We start from the raw sequence: 19,134 nt of genomic DNA on the forward strand, positions 1-19,134 counted from the left end.
AAAAAAACCGTCGTATGGAAGGTAGGCGCACTTACAGTCCGATTTCGCCCATTTTCGATACCAGCCTACATATCGCTAGCTTAGAGTGCAAAGTTGTTAAGCAAGACATTGACAGTTTGAGAAAGTGCGATTTTGCGGCTTTAATGAATTTCAGTACGTCATACAGAGAGAGGCAACTTTATTCTAAAACATTCTGCAGGAATGGCTTGTATAGTGTCTTTAGCCTCATTCTTGCAAAGGCTGAACACTCGCACACGAAGTGTTCGACTGTCTCTTTTGAGCAAAAGTCATCGCAACTACGACATCAACGGGCCAGTGCCCTGTGCACACTGCAGTAAGCTAGTAGGTATCTTCTTTGCTCATTCCTAAGAGAGCTTTGGTCTAAGTGGGTCATAGTACACCCAGAACTGCAGGGTAATCCTGTACGATCCTGTACGGTTCCACCTCTGCTCAGCCTTCGAGTAATAAATTTTGATAATTTTTGCTTTTATCTCCCTGAGCGAAGCGCCCATGTTCACCGCGTGGGACACATTCAGGAACCATAATAGGGTAATTTCGTATTGATCAGAGATATAAACCAACTCTCTCCTACAGTCTTCCACCAGTAGGTAGAAGAGAGTACCTCAATGGCCGATTGGCTATCCGAGAAGATATTCAGATGAATATTTAAGAAAAAATTATAGGGATTTTTTTTGGTATAAAATTTCGCACTAAATTTAAATGGTTGTAAATAAAAGAAAGCAAAAATATGCAAAAACCACATGCATTTATTGTAAAATATAATACTAAACTATACGCAATAAATATGCAAAAACAGTTATTTTTGCGAAATAACAACAAATTTCGTATGTAAAAGTAAGCAACAAATTTCGTATGTAAAAGTAAACATACAGTGTTTAATTTTATTACACGGTGTGTAAATTTGCACACATTAGGAGAGGAAACTGGTTACCTCTTTATATGCGTAAATTTGAACAAAATTTTTTTAAAGCAAATTTTAAACATTTTTTTTTTATTTTACTGTGAAATTGTAAACAATAAATGTTTAGAATTCAACAAACAAATTTTAAATTTGTTCTACGCCGCACATGTGATAAGTAAAAGGAAACAATGTGTTTAATTTAATTAACACGGTGTGTAAATTTGCATTCATTAAGAGAGAAAACTGTGAAAATGAAGTAATTCATTTATTTCATCTAAACTACGTTGACCGATCACCAAAATGAACGAAAAATCCCAACTCTAATCTTAACCGTAATGTTAATTTTAATCGAAATCTTAATCTGCTAGACGAACATTGTAGAGTACAAAGATTCACAGTTATACGTTGTACCTAAAATTTAAAACTGTTTTCAACAGCGGATATTTTAAATCTGGTACTTGTTGCCGGAATTCAAGCAATGTCAAAGCTTTATGTTGCATTTCCAGTGCCTTATCTTCTTTTATTCCAAAAACTCCAACTCTTCTTCGCTTTTCTTAAAAAGGAGTATTTCGGATATTGTAAATTCATCCTCAATTATGTTACATAAAAGAGGGTTTATGAAATATGCAAACGTACATTTAAATAATTTCAAATCGGCAAATCTTTATTCTGAAATATTATATTCTTCTATTCTATGAGATCATGAATAAGAAGACGTAGTTTAGCTCAATTCGCGTATGTGTATATAAAAATATTAAAATAAAAAAGAACACAATGGAAACGAATGTCTAGCAAAGAAATATGTATTTTAAAAAGTAAAAAGAGCCAAAATATTCTAAGCAATGAGAAAGGAAAAAGAGCCGCACTTTGCTAAGCAAAGGGCCGCATTTGCTTCAAAAAGACCCGCGTTTTCCCGCCGTCGGTATATGCATACATATCAATGCATTCCAGTTAAAATCATTTGGCTACTGTCTTCTTACATATACATATACATATACTATATTGCTTCTTTAGCTTTCCTGCTGGGCTGCATAATACAAACTTTGTATGCTTTTTCTTTATCAGTTTTCGATAACCTTTGCTGAAATTGAGCATAACAGCCTTTGCTATTCTAAATCGTTGAAATCGCTACTGGTATACATGTGTAGAACATAAGAAAGTTTAAGCTATGCTTAATTATAAGTTTCGAAATTTGTTGTATTCAGTTCGAATCGGTAACGTAAATAACGCGCATCTCAATGTTGAAGCTTAGCAGAAAAGCATTATTGCATGGAACGACGAGCCTTTCGTCGAGCACTGCAGCATCACAGCGCTTCCATAGTGCTAAGACAGAGTATACTGTGCCACAAATACCTACGACGGCAGATGTGGTTATCATTGGTGGCGGTTCGGCAGGATGTCACACATTGTATCACTTGGCAAAGCGAGGCGTGAAGGCGGTGCTGTTGGAGCGTGCCAAGCTAACAGCTGGCACCACCTGGCATACGGCGGGTTTGATTTGGCGTTTACGGCCAAATGATGTGGATATAGAATTGTTGAATAATTCACGAAATATGCTGACACAATTGGAACAGGATACAGGTTATGATCCGGGCTGGATTCAGAATGGTGGCATATTTATTGCCCATACGGAAGTAAGAAACTAGTGTTTTCTTTAAGTGTTTATGCTATATTTGTGCTGTTGTGTTGTGTATACAAACGTATATATTAACTACGTACATACATATGTATCTCCTTCTACCAAGCAACATTTTTATATTTAGCTAAATACTAACTCCATTATGGCTCATCAAAAATTAATTAAATTTCAATAGGCTTACTGAAATCGGTGCAGATTGCTAATATGTATTGGAAACAAACAATTTATAAAATACCACGCCGATGCTGTTATCAAGACCTCTGACTATGTACAGCAGCCAAATATTGGCAGTCAACACAGCACAACAAAGTTTTTGAATATTCTATCATAAGAGCGATCGGTGCGATTCTAAATCCTTATTCTTTCACGAAACTTACTCATACATATGTACATATGTACATGGGCGTACGCAGGTACGGGCTGGGAGGGGGCTAAAGCCACCATCGATGTAACATCGAGTGTACGGGATTTTTAAGCATCTCTAAACCTGCGCCACCTAGTGGATTAATTTGTCTTTCATATTACATACATTGTCACCGGGTTTTGCGCAAAGTTTAAAGTTTCAAGTCTTTAGCTCGTCGGAAAGTTGGTTAGAATTGATAGCAAAATTCCAGAAGATATATTAAGTGAAGTTAAATAAAAGCTTGTAAAAGCGTAACACTTTTATTCAGTTGCATTATCATAAAACTATTAAAAAGAGATAAAAGAAAATATGTTTTGATTTTTGTTTAGAAAGGTTATAAACTAGAAACTGTTATTATATAATTTTACATACGCAGAGGTGTACAAAAGAAACATCGATAGTTGCCATCAACCATCGCCATCAACCATCGAATTTAACAAAAAATGCAAAAACATCGATGCATCGATAGTGCCATCGATGTTTTCTCCACCGCTAGATCTCATATCAGTAGTGAGCAAAAAGAGCTCACCCTCTGTGCGCGTCTATTTAAAATAGAGACCTTAAAAAGAGCTCTGCGGCGCCGCTCTTCTCTTTCTTAAGAAGCATGTGATGTAAAAGTTCTCTCTGATCGTCACTGAATCAAATAAACATACATGTATGTACATTTGTATACCTATTGTCTGGCGGAATAATCGAGGTTAAAAGGCTCGGTTGGCCGATAAATCGGTCCGTGTGTAGGGCCTTTAAAGCTGTATCTGACCAACACTTTCCAAGAATATCTTCTTTAAATCTTTTATGAAAGTTTTCGCATTCCCGACGGCGATGTCATTTCTCAATTAAATAATTAAATAATCCCAACGGTTTTTACCCTCCTTTCCCATGAGGTACGAAATTTTTTTTTTTTGTGGTGCCGGGTCGTTGAAACAGGAGTTTGTTAAGTGTCGAGATCTAAAACTATTCAGCTACAGAATGAAATTCATCAGCTGATTGAACATTCTAAAGATAGTATTTCAATTATTGAGAGTGGAAATGATAGTTTTCTTTATAGTAAAATAGTAAAAATCGAGTGCGATATTTCAAACGTGCTGGAATGAGGGTTAAAATTTTGACATAAACAACTCAATGATTCGTTTAGTTCAAAATTAGTTTTTCATGGCTTCAAAAACAGAGGTGGAAAGTGTCTTGACACTCGAGAGGGAACTTTAAAATTTACTTCAGCCTGTCATTAATTTACAGATAAATATTATACCTAGCATTTCTATACGACTTGCGAGTGTAGGCAAAATTATGAGCTTAAAAGTAAACAAAGCCGAAGAGGACGATAAAAGAAAATGTCGGATTAGTTAATAATTTTAATATCACACTTTTCGATAGGAAACATGTTTAGTGAATATGTATACAGTGAATTTCAGTGCATTTAAAGTTTTTGAAGCGTTGTTTACTATATACTGAGAATTGTCAAAGTCGGCAAAACCAAAGTAGCGGTTCGCGGAATGCGCCACCTTTGCTCCCTACATTGCGACTTCCAAACGAACACACATTTTTTTCCAGAGCTCGCAACGAGTATGCATTTTATAAAAAAATAAAAAAACAAGTAATTTTTAAGCAAAAAACAAAACCGACTTTAATTCTCATATAAAAATTTAAGATTATCGTTAATTTCTTCATGATCCAATAATCCTATTTAAACCAAATTAGTATGGGACCACCTGTGAGGTAACACCTTTCCTTTAAAAAACGAATATAGAAATCGGTTGACGCGGTCCAAGTTATGCGGTAACATATGTACATAAAAAATAAATATGTATATATTTCGACGAATTGATAACCTGCTTTTTGTGAAGTCGGTTAAAAATAACTAAAACTTTTTACAATTAGAGTTTTTCTTGAATACTTGGAGCTTTCTTGGCCGAAAGAACGTTTCCCATATACCACTTGATTGCCAATGTTATTGTTGTTGTAACAACTTAAAAACTCCACAAAGAGTTTTTGTGGAATCTGATGAAGGACCGTCCTTGACCAGATATGTTTACGTTGACCCAACTGTCGTGTGATTTGCCAATGAGTGGTGGTGGGGTTTAGGTTCAATTCAGTTATGTGGAAAGCAAAGAGATGCCTGCTCAGGGACGTATTTATACCCGTCGTTATAGAAGCTTGTGATCAACAAGATTTTACCCAAGATCAGAGGTTGGCTTCCTAGATTCACAGATAGTAAAACCATCGGTAGTAGTTGTTTATATACGATGAGTGAAATACTCGAGAGTACATAGAAAGCTCTTAAAAACTACGCCAGACAGGAGAGGCTCTAGGTACCTATATCCAAAAAACAGGAGAACCAGCTAGAAGCTAATGTAGTGTTACCATTATCATTACCTCTATTTCATCTCATTCCCTTTATTAATTTCTTTTTTCGAACTCTTCTTTAGAAACGACTAAACGAATACAGACGACTGGCTTCGATAGGCAATGCATTAGGCATTGAGAATTACATACTCGGCCCCGAAGAAACACAAAAGCTGTTCCCACTCCTAGATCCAAAAGCCTTCATTGGAGCGCTCTATTCACCAGGCGATGGTGTTGTTGATCCAGCTATGCTGTGCACAGCTCTAACACGTGGAGCGGTGACGAATGGTGGCCGAGTTATTGAAAATTGTAGCGTCACAGATCTACTGGTCGAGGACACAGCCAAAGGCAAGAAGTTGATTGGTGTCACCACGCCCTATGGTAATATCAAAACAGAGAAGGTGGTAAACGCTACAGGCATATGGGGACGCGATTTGGTGCAAAAGCATGGCTCGCATTTACCACTCATCCCCATGAAGCATGCGTACATTGTTTCCGAATCTATACCCAGCGTACGTGGTATACCAAATGTGCGTGATCACGACTATTCCACCTACTTTCGTATACAAGGCGATGCCATATGTATGGGTGGTTATGAACCGAATCCCATTCTTCTGGATTCGGTGCCGGAAGATTTTAATTTTGGCCTATACGATTTGGATTGGTCCGTGTTTGATGTTCATCTTAATGGCGCAATAAAATTGTGTCCTTCATATGGTGATTATGGTGTGAAGAGCACAATATGTGGTCCGGAATCGTTTACGCCCGATCACAAACCACTAATGGGACCAGACACACAAATTAGCGGTTTGTATCATAATTGCGGCTTCAATTCGTCTGGCATGATGTTTGGTGGTGGATGCGGTGAACAAACTGCGCTTTGGGTGATTAACGGTAAACCAGAATTGCCCTTATACGGCTTCGATTTGCGTCGTTTCACGCTCGCACAAAATCGTGACACAGAATGGATACGCGAGAGATCGCATGAGAGTTATGCGAAGAATTATAGCATGGTATTCAAGTACGATCAGCCACTTGCCGGACGAAATTTCCAGAAAGATCCGCTACATGACGATATGTTGGCGCAGAATGCTTTTATGGAAGAGAAACAGGGCTGGGAAAGGCCTGGATTTTTCATGAAACAGAAGGCGGACGTACTGCCTTATGACTGGTATGGCAATTACGGTAATACAAGACATGCCAGTAGTGCATACGAAGAAGTGCTCGAGGGGGACTTGAAGTACGCAAAGTTTTCTGAGCATCACAAGTTGGTAAGTCACTGAGTGGTTACTAGCGAGAGATATTCTTCTTCTAGCATAAGTATAATTTAATTTACTATTTAGATTGGTGAGGAGGCATTGGCTTGCCGGAATGCTGCAGTCATCTTTAATATGTGCTACTTTTGTAAACTTATTATGGAGGGTCCAGACGCACAAAAGGCTGCTGATTGGATATTTAGTGGTAACACAAGCCGAGACACTAATAAGTAAGTAACATTGAAAGCAGAGTTGGCCAGCTCATTAGTACGCGTGTGTGCTCTCTTTATACACACAGCTGCGTACAAGAGAAAAGCTCTGACTGACAAGTAATGATTTAAAAAGGCTATTTGGAAAACGGCATAGTGACATAATTAGAATTCTTTTTAGAACCATTTACACCTGCGTGCTCAATAAAAGCGGCGGTGTGGAGGCTGATGTTACCGTAACGCGTTTGAATTCTGGCACTGGTGCTGCGTATGATCCCAAATTTACCGGACAGGGATACTACATTGTGGCTGGTGGTGCCTCTGCTTTCTACACATATTCCACCTTACTCGCGGAGATACGTGAAAAGGGCTTCAATGTCACATTACGCGACGTAACCACCGACTTGGGTGTTATATCCATACAAGGTCCACGCAGTCGTAATATTCTTCAACGCATTATCGATTGCGATCTATCGAATGAGCATATACCGCCAAATGGCACCCTCTTAGCTAATGTGAAGTGCCCATCAGCGAATGGCAAGCAGGTGGGCTTACGCGTATTGCGTGTTAGTTTTGTTGGCGAACTGGGCTATGAATTGCACATACCAAATGAAGATTGCTCCGCTGTCTATCAGTCACTGCTGGCGGTGGGTAGGCAAGATGGTGTACGAAATGCTGGTTATCGTGCCCTCTATTCGCTGAGCAGTGAAAAAGGCTATCATCTGTGGAGTTTCGATTTAAGGCCTGATGATACGCCCATCGAAGCTGGCCTTTCATTCACATGTCGCAAAAATGGTGACTACAAAGGAAAAGTGGCGATCGAGCGGCAGCGCAGAGAAGGTGTTAAGAAACGTTTGGTCTACTTGACACTGAACGAACAGGTGCCCATTTGGGGTTTGGAAGGTGTGTATCGTAATGGTGAACCCGTAGGTTTTTTGCGACGCGCTGAATATGGTTATGCGTTGGGGAAATCAATTGGCCAGACATATGTCAGTCGGAAGGATGGTCAAGTTGTGAGTGAGGATTACATAAAAGAGGGCACGTATGAGGTGGATATTTTAGGCAAACGATATAAGGCTGAATGTCATGTAAGAAGTCCATTCGATCCGAAAAGCAAGCGCATATTGGGTATTTATGACTGAGCGCTAGGGAATAAATTCCATTAGGTAACACACATATCAAAAATAAGTATGTATATTGAGGTTAAGCACTAAAAATAAATTTAAAAATTTAATATAACATTTTTACAAACGCATAAACGATTTTTGTTTGGTTCTTTTAATCTTTAATTACACAAAACTTTTACTGGTATATGAATATGAACTCGCCTTGGTTCGGTTCTTACCAAACCAATATTTTGTGTGTCAACTGCCGTTAGAGAAATACGGGTGGGTAACTCCATGTCAAATTGACCAATGGTTGGAACATATTTAGTATCGTACCCCGATTTTCTCTTGGCGGCCCTAGCCCTAGGTTTCAACTTTAGTCATATCCACTTTTTAGCGAGTTTTAACAAGTCCTTTGGTCTGCAATTTCCTTCAGGGAGAAGAAAAAGTGATCTTTTGAAGTTGGTCAGTGACATATAAATTATTCTAGAGTTAACCTTCGCCGCATGGCGTGCATTCTTCAATGGGTCAGATTGAACGAATGAGCTGGTGTGTAACAGAGTCTTGCAATCCATCATTGGAAGCGTTAGAAACATATCTAGTTGGTGGTTCTTGCACTGTCAGAGTGAAGCAAGATTGGAACGCTTCCCATAGGGATTTCGTTTTCTATGTTATTGACTTTAACGCGGATTTTTTAAATTTACATTTTGCTAACTTCTTGGACTATTTTGTTTTTATGAAATTGTGTAATGTCCTCTAGCTGATAATTGACATCGAATTGCGCCAAAATATTACGGTGGGAGTTATTATCCAGTATAAATATGTACATACATTAATGGAAGAACGTCGTAACTCAAAAATTAGGCTGTCTAATTTTTACTGCCTTCAAGCAAACGATCGAAATGTGTGTAGTAGGTAACTTCGAAGTCAGGCGACACACAGTCTGCTAAGGATGAGGCTGGATTACATACACAGACACGAAAATGCACTTATGGATGAGAGTATTATGTACATACATACATATTTATGCACGTAAGATTTGAGAACCTTCTCAGAAATCCACTCAAAATATCATAATCGCACATTAATTTTAATTGAGTTATATCTTTTGGTGACCGCAAAAGTGTCAAAACTCTGGATGCTGTGGGTCTGATCATAGCACTTGAGTAACAGCAAATGCACACCCGCATACATATGTATGTATGTACATATGTATGAAGTCCAAACTCGTAATAAATTGCGCCTCTTCAAAGAAAGTAATGAAGCACTTTTACAAGTGGAGGAAAACTCGAGTTTGCTGATCGCAGTGAGAAGGTAAAGGCATACGCATACGTACATACATATGTATACAATAATATAATATTGCATTATACATACATATGTACATACGATTGGCTTAAAAACAAATGCTTCTGCTAGACATACTAATTTATTGCCTTCCCAAAACGAATGTGACTGCTGAAGAAGGATTGGAGTTAAATTGTAAATGCTCCTGCTGTACGCAATTTGTTTTAGATATTAATATCCTAACCCATTAAAACGAACAAAAACTATAGTTGAAATGAGAGAGCATTGTCCATGTGCTGTACCCATTTCTTGACTGAGAAAGAGTCCTGAGATTTTTCTTCGAATTTGTAGCAAAACACCACAAAATATCCAATAAACCTAATTGTAGGCTTGAGAACAAAGTAAACTCCTTTTGAGAAACATAGGTTTCTCAAGATTTGTTCTCCAATGCATACATATGTACAAGTGTATGTATGTGACAACTAAAGAATCGTACTTTTTTTAAAGGGGTTTAATAAACAGGGCCTCGTAGCGGAGCGGAGCAAAGAGCTAAAATAATTAATTAGCTCCTTAGCACCTTAAAGAAAAATTTGCAATATTTTATTTTTGCCATTTTCTGGCTTAGACCTTTTTCAGTTATATTTAGTTCAGAAAGTTGCATTTAAAATTCAGAGAGTTATTATTCAAATTCGGAATTTCCATTTTAAGTTCAGAAAACTTTGTCTAGTTTGCATTCAATGGAAATATGTATACGTATGTACATATGTATTAAATTTGTACAAGTCTTTAGCTCTATGTATGTAATTATTTATTTTCATTTAAAGAAAAGAGTAACAATTCAACCATTAAAGTGCATACTTAGTAGTCATAATAATAACACAAACAAAATACTAATTTGTATACGTGTGAAATTGGCGTGTACGCGGTATACATGTATATATATATATATATATATAAATTGAAAAGGTGTACCCCTATTTTGAAATAAAAAAATATTTCGACGTCGCTCAAAGCGCTCAAAGTTTTCCATGCATTTTTATGTGGGAAAATTAAAATTTTTCGTAGAAATGGTATAGAATTCTTGGAAATCAATATTTTTAGATCGGAAAACTCTGGTTCTCTTCAGGATACTTTCAATAAAAATATCCAATTGTTTATTTAACCATATTTTTATATCAACGATTTTTTATTGGTCGCCCCATTGCATTTTTCGGGGTTTTTGTGGGTTTTTGGCGGACCTATAAATTATAGTTGCGATGCAAAAATGGTTAAATAAACAATTGGTTATTATTATTGGGAATCTCCTGCAGATAAACAGAGTTTTCTGGTAGAAAAACATTGATTTTTAACTATTCTATACCATTTCTACGAAGTTAAGTTTTTAAGTTGTTTTTTTCCCCATAAAAAATACATGGAAAACTTTGGGCGCTTTGAGCGACATCTAAATAAATAAATAGGTTGATTTCAAAATAAAAAATACGGGCATATATTTTCGGTATAGAACAATCCTAGGGGGTGAGAGCATACACATTCCGACTACTTTTTCCACCCTAATTTTTCGGACCACCCTAATGTACATTCGTGTGAATATAAATTGATAGTTGTGGTACTTAGTGCCAAATTCACAGTGCGTAGTCAACCACTGATAAGAGTTTAACTATTAATTTTCATATTCACAAAGCTCAGTTAACAAAAGTTTAAACCAGCATGCCCCCATAGTTAAACTGTTGTGAAATTATTTTTTTTTTTTATGGAACGAATTTAAAATTTGAATAGAAAGGTATTGATTTTTAGAATTTGTAAATCCGGCCCTTAGTTTTGTGTACTGTGGCGAGAATGTAAATAGGGAAGACGCGCTCGAAGAATTTTAACAAATCTTCATCAAAATTGTAAACTTTTAAATCATATTGTATGCAGGTCTTCATTTGTGGCAATTTTTTTGTATGCAGAAAATGAGCAACACCTTCAACAAAAGATTACCAAAAATCAAGGGTGACGTCCTAGCTACTTAAAATTTCCACTTTGTAAAATTGAATGGGCAACAAAGCTGGATACGCAGCATCTTTCTAAGAAATCTAAGTAAAATATTACAATTTTTATGAAAATTTGTCGAATTTCTGAATTTGAATTTCAACATTCTGAACTAAAACTGAAAAAGGTGCAGTAACGATGTATGTATGTATTTTGAAATATTTTTATCAAGGCGAATTTATACAAGGTAACACCACCTTGTAATGATTCGCCCAAGATTCGTCTTGATTTTTATTGTCGTTTTTCCACAAAAAATAAAAAGAAAAAAAGTAAGAAAGTCTAAATTCGGGCGGAGCCGAACATTAAATACCCGGCGCAAGTACGCAAGTATTAAATATATGTTTTTCACCTTTCGAAAATTAGCGGCCTTAAATTTCGAAATATTGAAGTTTCAAGCATTTCTGAAATTTACCGTTATATGAAAAGTGGCCGTAATTTTAGCGCGATTTAAACAATTTTCAATGTTTTGCTTTTATGTGACAAGCACAATAACCATACCATTTGCTATGCTGTATCAAGGCCAAAAACTGTGCCAAGTTTGGAAGAAATTGGTGCAGCGGCTACCAAGCTACATGTACCGGCTACATGTAACCATAAATGGGCGTGGCTACGCCTATTTTCAAAAAATTTCTAATATTCTTATTTTTCGTCTACAAATTATTGTAAATATAAATTTTGAGTGAATTATCTTCAGTAGTTACTAAAATATCGCAGTTTTCGTATTTCTGAAAATTACCGTTATATGGGAGGTTTGCCCGATTTTGCCCATTTTAAGTTTCGTTAAGATATCTCAATTTTTCCTCGACGTGTGCACAGACGCACGGACGGTCAGACAGTCACCGCTTAATCGATTTCTCTTTTTATTATCTATTTCGATTTGTTTTGCCTGTTACAAACAACCGTTATTTGAACAAAGTTATAATACCCTTGTGCACAAGTGCGCTCGGGTATAAAAATTAAGTTAATAGCCTTGTTAAATAAATTTCCATTCTATTTAATTAACTTGGTATTTTTTTTATTATTTTCTTTTGCATGCAGACGAGTTTCAGATGGATTCTGCATCAAGCAGAAAATTTTCAAAAAAATTTCGCCTACGTTTTTTTTTGCGGTTAGGGCTTATATGTAAACAGAAAAAAAAATTTAGTGGGAGCGGGGTGGAGCAACCGCGGAGCTCGGAGCGAAATAAAATACCGGATCAGAGCGATGAAAAAAACCCTGGTTTTAAACGTTTCATTTGGTTTTGATTTTATGACATGGGCGAAAGGTGCTGAGCTTAAATAAGGTAATCGAAACTTGGAATCATACTTTAACTACAATATTTGTTTTTGTTGGATCCAATTAGCTTTACTTAAGTCAGCTTTCAGTAGTTTCAATAGTTGTCCTCGAGCTCATGTGACCGATGGCCTGAGAAACGTGCTTTTCCAACAACAACACGTCTAAGGTAGTCCTTTAAAATAGTGGATCGCAAGTACATTTTAATAATTTATTATTTTAATAAGAGTTTCTCATATTTAATTTTAAATTACTTATGTATGTATTATAGATATATTTATGAACATTGATTAGCCAACTGCTTTCATTGGGTCGAAGATATGGCCTCTTTTAAAGGTACAGCTAAACTTTTTTTCAATTCGCATTGTTCAGCCCACTCCTTTGCATGCTTTTTCTTACGATGTGAATACATATTTGCATTTGATTTGAATGTCTGTGGACAAAAACTGCACGTATATAATGCTTCTCCAGTATGTGTAGCCATGTGCTCCTATGAGTAAAGAGGCAAACAACTAAGATAAGTACATATTAAAAAAAAAAAAATTACCAAAAAACTCACTTTGAAATCGGTAAGCCGTTTAAACCCCTTATCGCATAATTTACATACGTGCTTCCTTTGTAAAGAATGCATAAATTTTATATGATTACGATGAGCCTGCAGAGTAGGCGAAACTTTGGAACAAATAGGACAAACTTGTGGCGTCTGATACTCTTCCGTATGCATCGTTTTTATATGGCGCGCCAAACCATACTTTGTGGTGAGTGCAGCGTCGCACATGTCACATTTTATCAGCTTTCGTTCTATCCCTGCATGTTCTGCCTGATGTCGTTCAAATGCGTCGCGGCCTTTTATTGATATACCACAAATATGACATATTTTAGCATATGCGTTCAAATGCGTAAGCCTCATGTGTTTTCTTAATTCAACGACATCAGGAAATCTATTCAAATTAAAAATTTTAATATTAGTACATTCATACGTAGATCTTTTATTTGTAATCGCAATTAATTACTTACGTTTTATCACATTGTAAACAGGGTACTGTTTTTTGGTCTTCGCTAACATGAGTATTTAAATGCTGTTTAAGGCAGGATGGGCGAAAGAAGCCTTTGGAGCATATAGAACAACGATGTACGCGCTCCCGATTCCCATGCGCATATTGAAGATGGAGATCAAGACTCCGTCGTTCCGACATTCTCTTTCCACAATGTTTACACTTAAAATAATCAGGATCCTCGTGCCAATGAAGGTGGTCAATTAGTAAACTTCGCTCGGGTAATTTTCTTCCACAACAAAGCACATAACCGCTGGTCTGGTGATCCTTACGAAAATGATCCTTCAATTCTTTGAAATTCGCAAGCGAGATTTGACACATACAACAATTGAATTTGAAATTTTTCTTTGCTATATACTCATCTGACTCTGCGGTTTTTTTATTAATGTTTTTACGTCTATCTGCTTTTGCGGACTTGCGTGCATTTGGCTGCTCTTCATTCTCACTCACATATTCTTCAAAGTCCGCCGCTGTTGGAGAATTGGAAGTTTCCAAAAAATCTAGTCGGTTCTCATCTTTAACGTCCAACGCTTCTGAAGTAATATCTGCTGCACAGATGCCTTCAGCATTAGTAGCTGCTGGCAAAATTAATTCCTCAATTTTAACTTGGCACTCCGCAAGTGGCAAGTCAGCCGCAGAAGACATTTCGAGAGATGATTTTTGGCGCTTCGGCCGTCCTCTACGGCGTCGCGGTGGTGGTTGGACTTCTTCATGACTGGTAAATTCTTCCTTAATTTCTGATACTTCAGCTTCCACACTGACATTTTTCAAGGTGTTTGCAGCCGTTTGATGGACTCGTTTCACGTGCTGGTAGAACTCATGAAATGAATTGACTAATTCCCAACAGTTTTTACAAACGACTTTCGCGTCAAATTCAGCTAACAAATCCACCTTCAATAATAAATGTTTATTGATAATGAAGTTAGTCTTAAAAACTCGTATAGCATTTAGCAAACCTCTGCTTTAAAATGCAGCTCAATAACTTTTCGCCTATCTAAACTTTGACCTTCTATAAATTTTAAATCAAATGTTTCGTTTGAGCTCTCCAAGCATAACACACAGCACAATCCATTAAACATTTTTTTTTTATTTTTCTACAAGAGCTAACAATTGAAATATTTCCAACTTTTTCCACAACAAAATTGTTTACAACTTATCAATGCTGCCACGTTTTGATTATGGGATTATATGTTTGCACACAGGGTGCCACTAATGTTCTAAATAAACGTGGCAAAATACAAATATGAGAAAACTACTAAATCAGGGTGTTATACACAGTGGACTTGGTATTAAATAAATAAAGTTGAATTACTCTTATATATTCCAATCATTGCAGAGTTATATAAATCATTCCTGTTGATTTGTCGGCCACGATATTGGGCGAAAAGAATTATGCATGCACTATTGTTCTCGTGTGTTCTTGGCCATTATTGTGCAATTTCCAGGCCAGCTGATTAAAAGCACCTCTGTTTGTCAGAGTCGTTAAATTAAATGTCTATAAAAATCTTTACAGCACAATCCGTTCAAAACCACAGAAATATATATTTTTTTTTTTTTAATACGAGAGTTAGCGGAAAAAGCTTTTTAAAATAAAGTCATTGTTTATGGTAAGTACAGTAAGTAGTATGTAATAACTTGCATATTTGAAATTGTTTTCTTAGCTGCTTAACACATAACTGGCTTTGCTATAAATTTTAGGTTTTGTAAGTCTTGTTCCCTAATAACAGATAGTTTTCAACAATTATCAACTGAATTGTCGATCGCTCAGATTTTCACATTCCAACCAAACCAAAGCTCCAAAGTGTCGAATTTATTAAAAACCCTGTTGTTTAATAAACACTGAAACGAATTTTATGACGTAGTAGTTGTTTTAAATTCTTGCTGGCTATCTTCCGGTTTTGAACAAAGCGGACCAATTTTCATAATAGCCCAGTTATGCATACTATGCACAGCTATACCATTTTTAAGTAAAAATCAAAACCCAACAGACTTCAACATGTGAAGTGGTATGCGTTGGGTAATCGCTTATGCCGAATTTCCACTAGGTATTGGAATGACAAAAAATTTATGCCATTTAAAAAAATGCCAAGTGGAAATGAACTTAATGACTATTTTTTAATGTAATGATACGAATATTTTTTAATGCCCAGCTCCGCCTCAGTCAAGTGCAATGCTTGCGACGGGTGGAGTCACCACTGAGTCTGCTCAGGACTACGGACCCATCGACAGAGGACCACACCATTTGTGGCCCCTGCTGCTCAAACAGAGCAGCCTTCACGACTAACCCCAGTCCACCTGAGCAGCTCAACACAAGCACCACAGCACCATAACACAACAACACAATATACCACACCACAACCACCACAACCACGACAACTCTTGGTTCCTCCAACAATCTGCACGGTATGTCAGACCAGGATATTCCGTAACGTGACATCAGTCAAGTGCAACACCTACCTTGGCTGGTGCCATTTTAGGGCATGTTCACGTGTGCGCACCACGCGAGATTGGACGCGGAACTTCGAGGGCCCATGTTGCAAACCCCAATTGCGATGCCAACCACTACCACCACAGGGCGGTAGCCTCCAAAGCAGCGCGCACACACAATGGCGGCAAGGCTACACACATCCATCACACCCCGCATAACAACACGTCTACCGAACCACATGAAGCTCCTTAAATTTAACTGCACCGGTCTTCATGGGAAGGTATATTGATAGCTGCGGTCCAAGCGACGAAGTTGCACAGCAAATCAACGTTGTTGAATTGTGCCGGATACAACGTGCACCGTCGAGATCGCGAGCGAGATAATGGTGGTGGCTTAGCGTTCATCACGCACCACACCGTGCAGTACCGTCTTATTGAAGCAGACATCGACAGCAAAGATACCACCCTAGAATCTCAGGGCATTGCTATCCGGTCAGGCGATGTTGAGCTCGAAATATTCCTGTCACCTGCTGCCCGGCAGGATATCACCCTGATATAGGTGCGCTCCTCAGAGGTGATGATAGTAGGTGACTTAAATGCGCACCACGATCTTTGGCACTCAATCCTGTTAAACGATCGTAGGGTAACAGACTTGGCTGAGCAGATAGACGATTCGACATTATGCACAATGAAAGACGACGCACCCACCAGGATTATGGGCAGCTGCTGCAGCTCGCCAGACATAACAATAGTCAGCGCTGGTCTGATAAACAGCATATCATGGCGACCTATGCTGACTTTGGCATCAGACCACCTGCCCATAGTCATCTTTATCGAAAAACCAACCGACTTTGCTTCCGCGGAACACCGGACCTATATCAACTTTTCTAAAGATGATTGGAAAGGCTTTGCGGAATTTACTGAGAGTTCCTTCGCTGCGCTCCCCGCACTAACCGACGTCCACGTTGGCGAACGTAAGTTCCGCAGGGTTGTCACTGCTGCTGCGGTCCGCTTCGTACCGGCAGGACGCATTACGAACCCCCGTCCAAACTTCCCTGCTGAAGCGGCTGTTCTAGCCGATGAGCGGGCTATTTTAGCCGGAAGTTCATACTGCATCCTCCAGCGGACAAAGCCAAGCGTCGAGTGACCAGAACGCTGCACAAACTGCCAACAACTTGTGCCCATTGCTATCACTAGCGATGAAGGTCATGTGGCCATCGGGAAGACGAAAGCCTCCAAAGCCATGGCTCCCGATGGAATATGCATCTTGATGCTGAATAATTGGGTTCTGCGTGAGTAGAGTACCTAACGGAGGTCCTCAATATCTCTACAAACTGACGGACGAAGTCCAGAGGTTCATTAAACAACCTCTGGACCCGTCAGCTTAGCGACAGGCCTTGAGCGGCATTCACAGGGAGTCAGTCTCGAGTTATGTAGACTGCAGACCTGTGAATGCCGTTCTAGGTGCACAATCACCGGGCATCGACGAGACGGAGCTTCATTGGCCTCGGGAGACTAGAACCACAATAGCCCAACTTCGCTCTGGCTACTGCAGCAGGTTAAACTCATACCTGAGCAGATGAGCCAAATGAGTGTCCTGCATGCGGAGAGATACCCCATGACTCCAAACATCGCTTCGTATGCCCGGAAAACCCGACAACCCTAACGCCTTTAACCCTGTGGACCGACCCTTATGAGGCTGCACGCTTCTTAGGGCTTGCGTTAATGTAGCTTGGCGACAACGACTGAGATATTAACCGATCTGGGCGAGGTTGTTGTAACCGCTACAACTACAACAACACCTGCAAGTGTTTTGAAATTTTTGGTTCGTCCGCCTTGTTTTTGGATATTTTCCTATTTGATAAAGAATCGCCAACAAAGGGGAGGGACCTACAATTATACACCGACTCCGAAAGGCGATTGTAGGTTTATGAGAAGCTATTTTTCATGGCAGAAATACACTCGGAGGTTTACCATTGCCTGCCGAGAGGCGATCGCTATTAGAAAAAAACCCTTTTTTGTTTTTATTTTTTAATGTTGTCTTGAATCGGACTTGAATCCAGGCCCTCCGGAATGGTAGCGTGCACTGCTAACCACTACACCGCAGCGGCCGCCCAGCATACACGCGTACCGTTAAATAAAATGCAACACATTAGGGAGACATTTATTTTGTATGTATTTAAAAACAAAATTCTTTAAATTTTGCTCTTTTTTGTTTCTTTGTTTGTTTATGCCTTATACTTAAAAACTCTTAAATAAATAAATCAACATAGTTTAATTATTAGTATTTTCCATTGAAATGCATGCATTTTTCAATGTTACTTTTATTGTTTTTATTTTTTAGTGCTGTTTTCGTATTGAATTTGGTTTTTGATGCTTAGGTTGTTTGCGGATATGCGCATTATGAGCCAAATAAATACGTTTGTGTGTCTGCATGGACATGCATATGCACGTACTTACGTTTTGTTGTTTATTACAATATAGTACAACGGTACAAAGGGCTTAGTTCTTACGTTTATTTATTTATTTATTGATTTATTTTAATTTTATGCATCAATGTTGCTTTCTTCTTATTTTCTCATTGCTTTTAACTTATCTTTTATAATAAGATCGTTTTATTTTCTTCTTTTTTTTTAATATGTCTATAAATCAAGAATAATGCTTTACAATATTTTCCGATATGAATTATATAAACTTCTTCACAAAAATTTACAAACTTATGAAATTATTTGATTGAAATAATACAAAAAAAAAATTAAGTATACAAATACATAGTTTTGTTACTGTTTTTGTTAGTTTTTAAAATTAACGTCTCATCGCAAGCGAAATTTTAATGCAAAGCAAACGCATTTCCACTAGGCATCAAATTGACAAACAATTTGGGGCATTTAAATTTTTTTACGCGATTCAGGTCTAAGGGCAGTTTTCAAAGTGACCAGCTAACACTCGCTCGTTATTTTACTCGCACTATGAAAACGGCCCTGAGCGACTAGTTATTATTATGATATATCAATGAAATATTTTTTTTTCCACTTTTCGTCACAGACGCAGTTATGTTTAGCGAGCAATTTTCGCGTTGAACATTTTAACCGCTGAACTCCTATTGTGATAGGCATTTTTGAGCCTTATTTCGAGGTTACAAAAATTCAACGAATATATTAAGTGGCGAATTTTACAGAGATTT

The 19,134-nt window shown here is 37.9% G+C and overlaps 2 protein-coding genes across 2 annotated transcripts; one reads left to right on the forward strand and one right to left on the reverse strand.

Moving 5' to 3' along the window:
* Positions 1–2,160: 2,160 nt before the first annotated feature.
* On the forward strand, positions 2,161–8,019 carry LOC118742773 (sarcosine dehydrogenase, mitochondrial). Its single transcript, XM_036475108.1, has 4 exons — positions 2,161–2,556; positions 5,391–6,578; positions 6,651–6,793; positions 6,954–8,019. Exons 1-4 carry the CDS (start codon positions 2,161–2,163, stop codon positions 7,912–7,914), a joined length of 2,688 nt encoding a protein of 895 aa, XP_036331001.1. The 3' UTR covers positions 7,915–8,019.
* Positions 8,020–12,684: 4,665 nt separating this feature from the next.
* On the reverse strand, positions 12,685–14,681 carry LOC118742775 (transcription factor grauzone-like). The gene is made up of 4 exons (XM_036475110.1): positions 14,480–14,681; positions 13,486–14,414; positions 13,028–13,409; positions 12,685–12,958 (listed from the first exon to the last, which is right to left on the reverse strand). The coding sequence occupies exons 1-4, from the start codon at positions 14,600–14,602 to the stop codon at positions 12,773–12,775; spliced, it is 1,620 nt and encodes a 539-aa protein (XP_036331003.1). The 5' UTR covers positions 14,603–14,681; the 3' UTR covers positions 12,685–12,772.
* Positions 14,682–19,134: the final 4,453 nt, after the last annotated feature.

This window comes from Rhagoletis pomonella, unplaced genomic scaffold (assembly GCF_013731165.1).
Source record: "Rhagoletis pomonella isolate Grant_MI unplaced genomic scaffold, Rhpom_1.0 Rhpom_scaffold_00007, whole genome shotgun sequence".
NCBI lineage: Eukaryota > Metazoa > Arthropoda > Insecta > Diptera > Tephritidae > Rhagoletis > Rhagoletis pomonella.

What these genes read in the sequence shown, in the direction of transcription:
- LOC118742773 (XM_036475108.1), top strand. Translation starts at nt 2,161, where the DNA reads ATGTTGAAGCTTAGCAGAAAAGCATTATTGCATGGAACGACGAGCCTT. An exon ending in TATTTATTGCCCATACGGAA is followed by an intron (nt 2,557 to 5,390) that starts GTAAGAAACTAG and finishes ACTCTTCTTTAG; the next exon opens with AAACGACTAAACGAATACAG. An exon ending in TTTCTGAGCATCACAAGTTG is followed by an intron (nt 6,579 to 6,650) that starts GTAAGTCACTGA and finishes TTTACTATTTAG; the next exon opens with ATTGGTGAGGAGGCATTGGC.
- LOC118742775 (XM_036475110.1), bottom strand. Translation starts at nt 14,602, where the DNA reads ATGTTTAATGGATTGTGCTGTGTGTTATGCTTGGAGAGCTCAAACGAA. An exon ending in AGCTGCATTTTAAAGCAGAG is followed by an intron (nt 14,415 to 14,479) that starts GTTTGCTAAATG and finishes TTATTATTGAAG; the next exon opens with GTGGATTTGTTAGCTGAATT. An exon ending in TGTTTACAATGTGATAAAAC is followed by an intron (nt 13,410 to 13,485) that starts GTAAGTAATTAA and finishes TAATTTGAATAG; the next exon opens with ATTTCCTGATGTCGTTGAAT.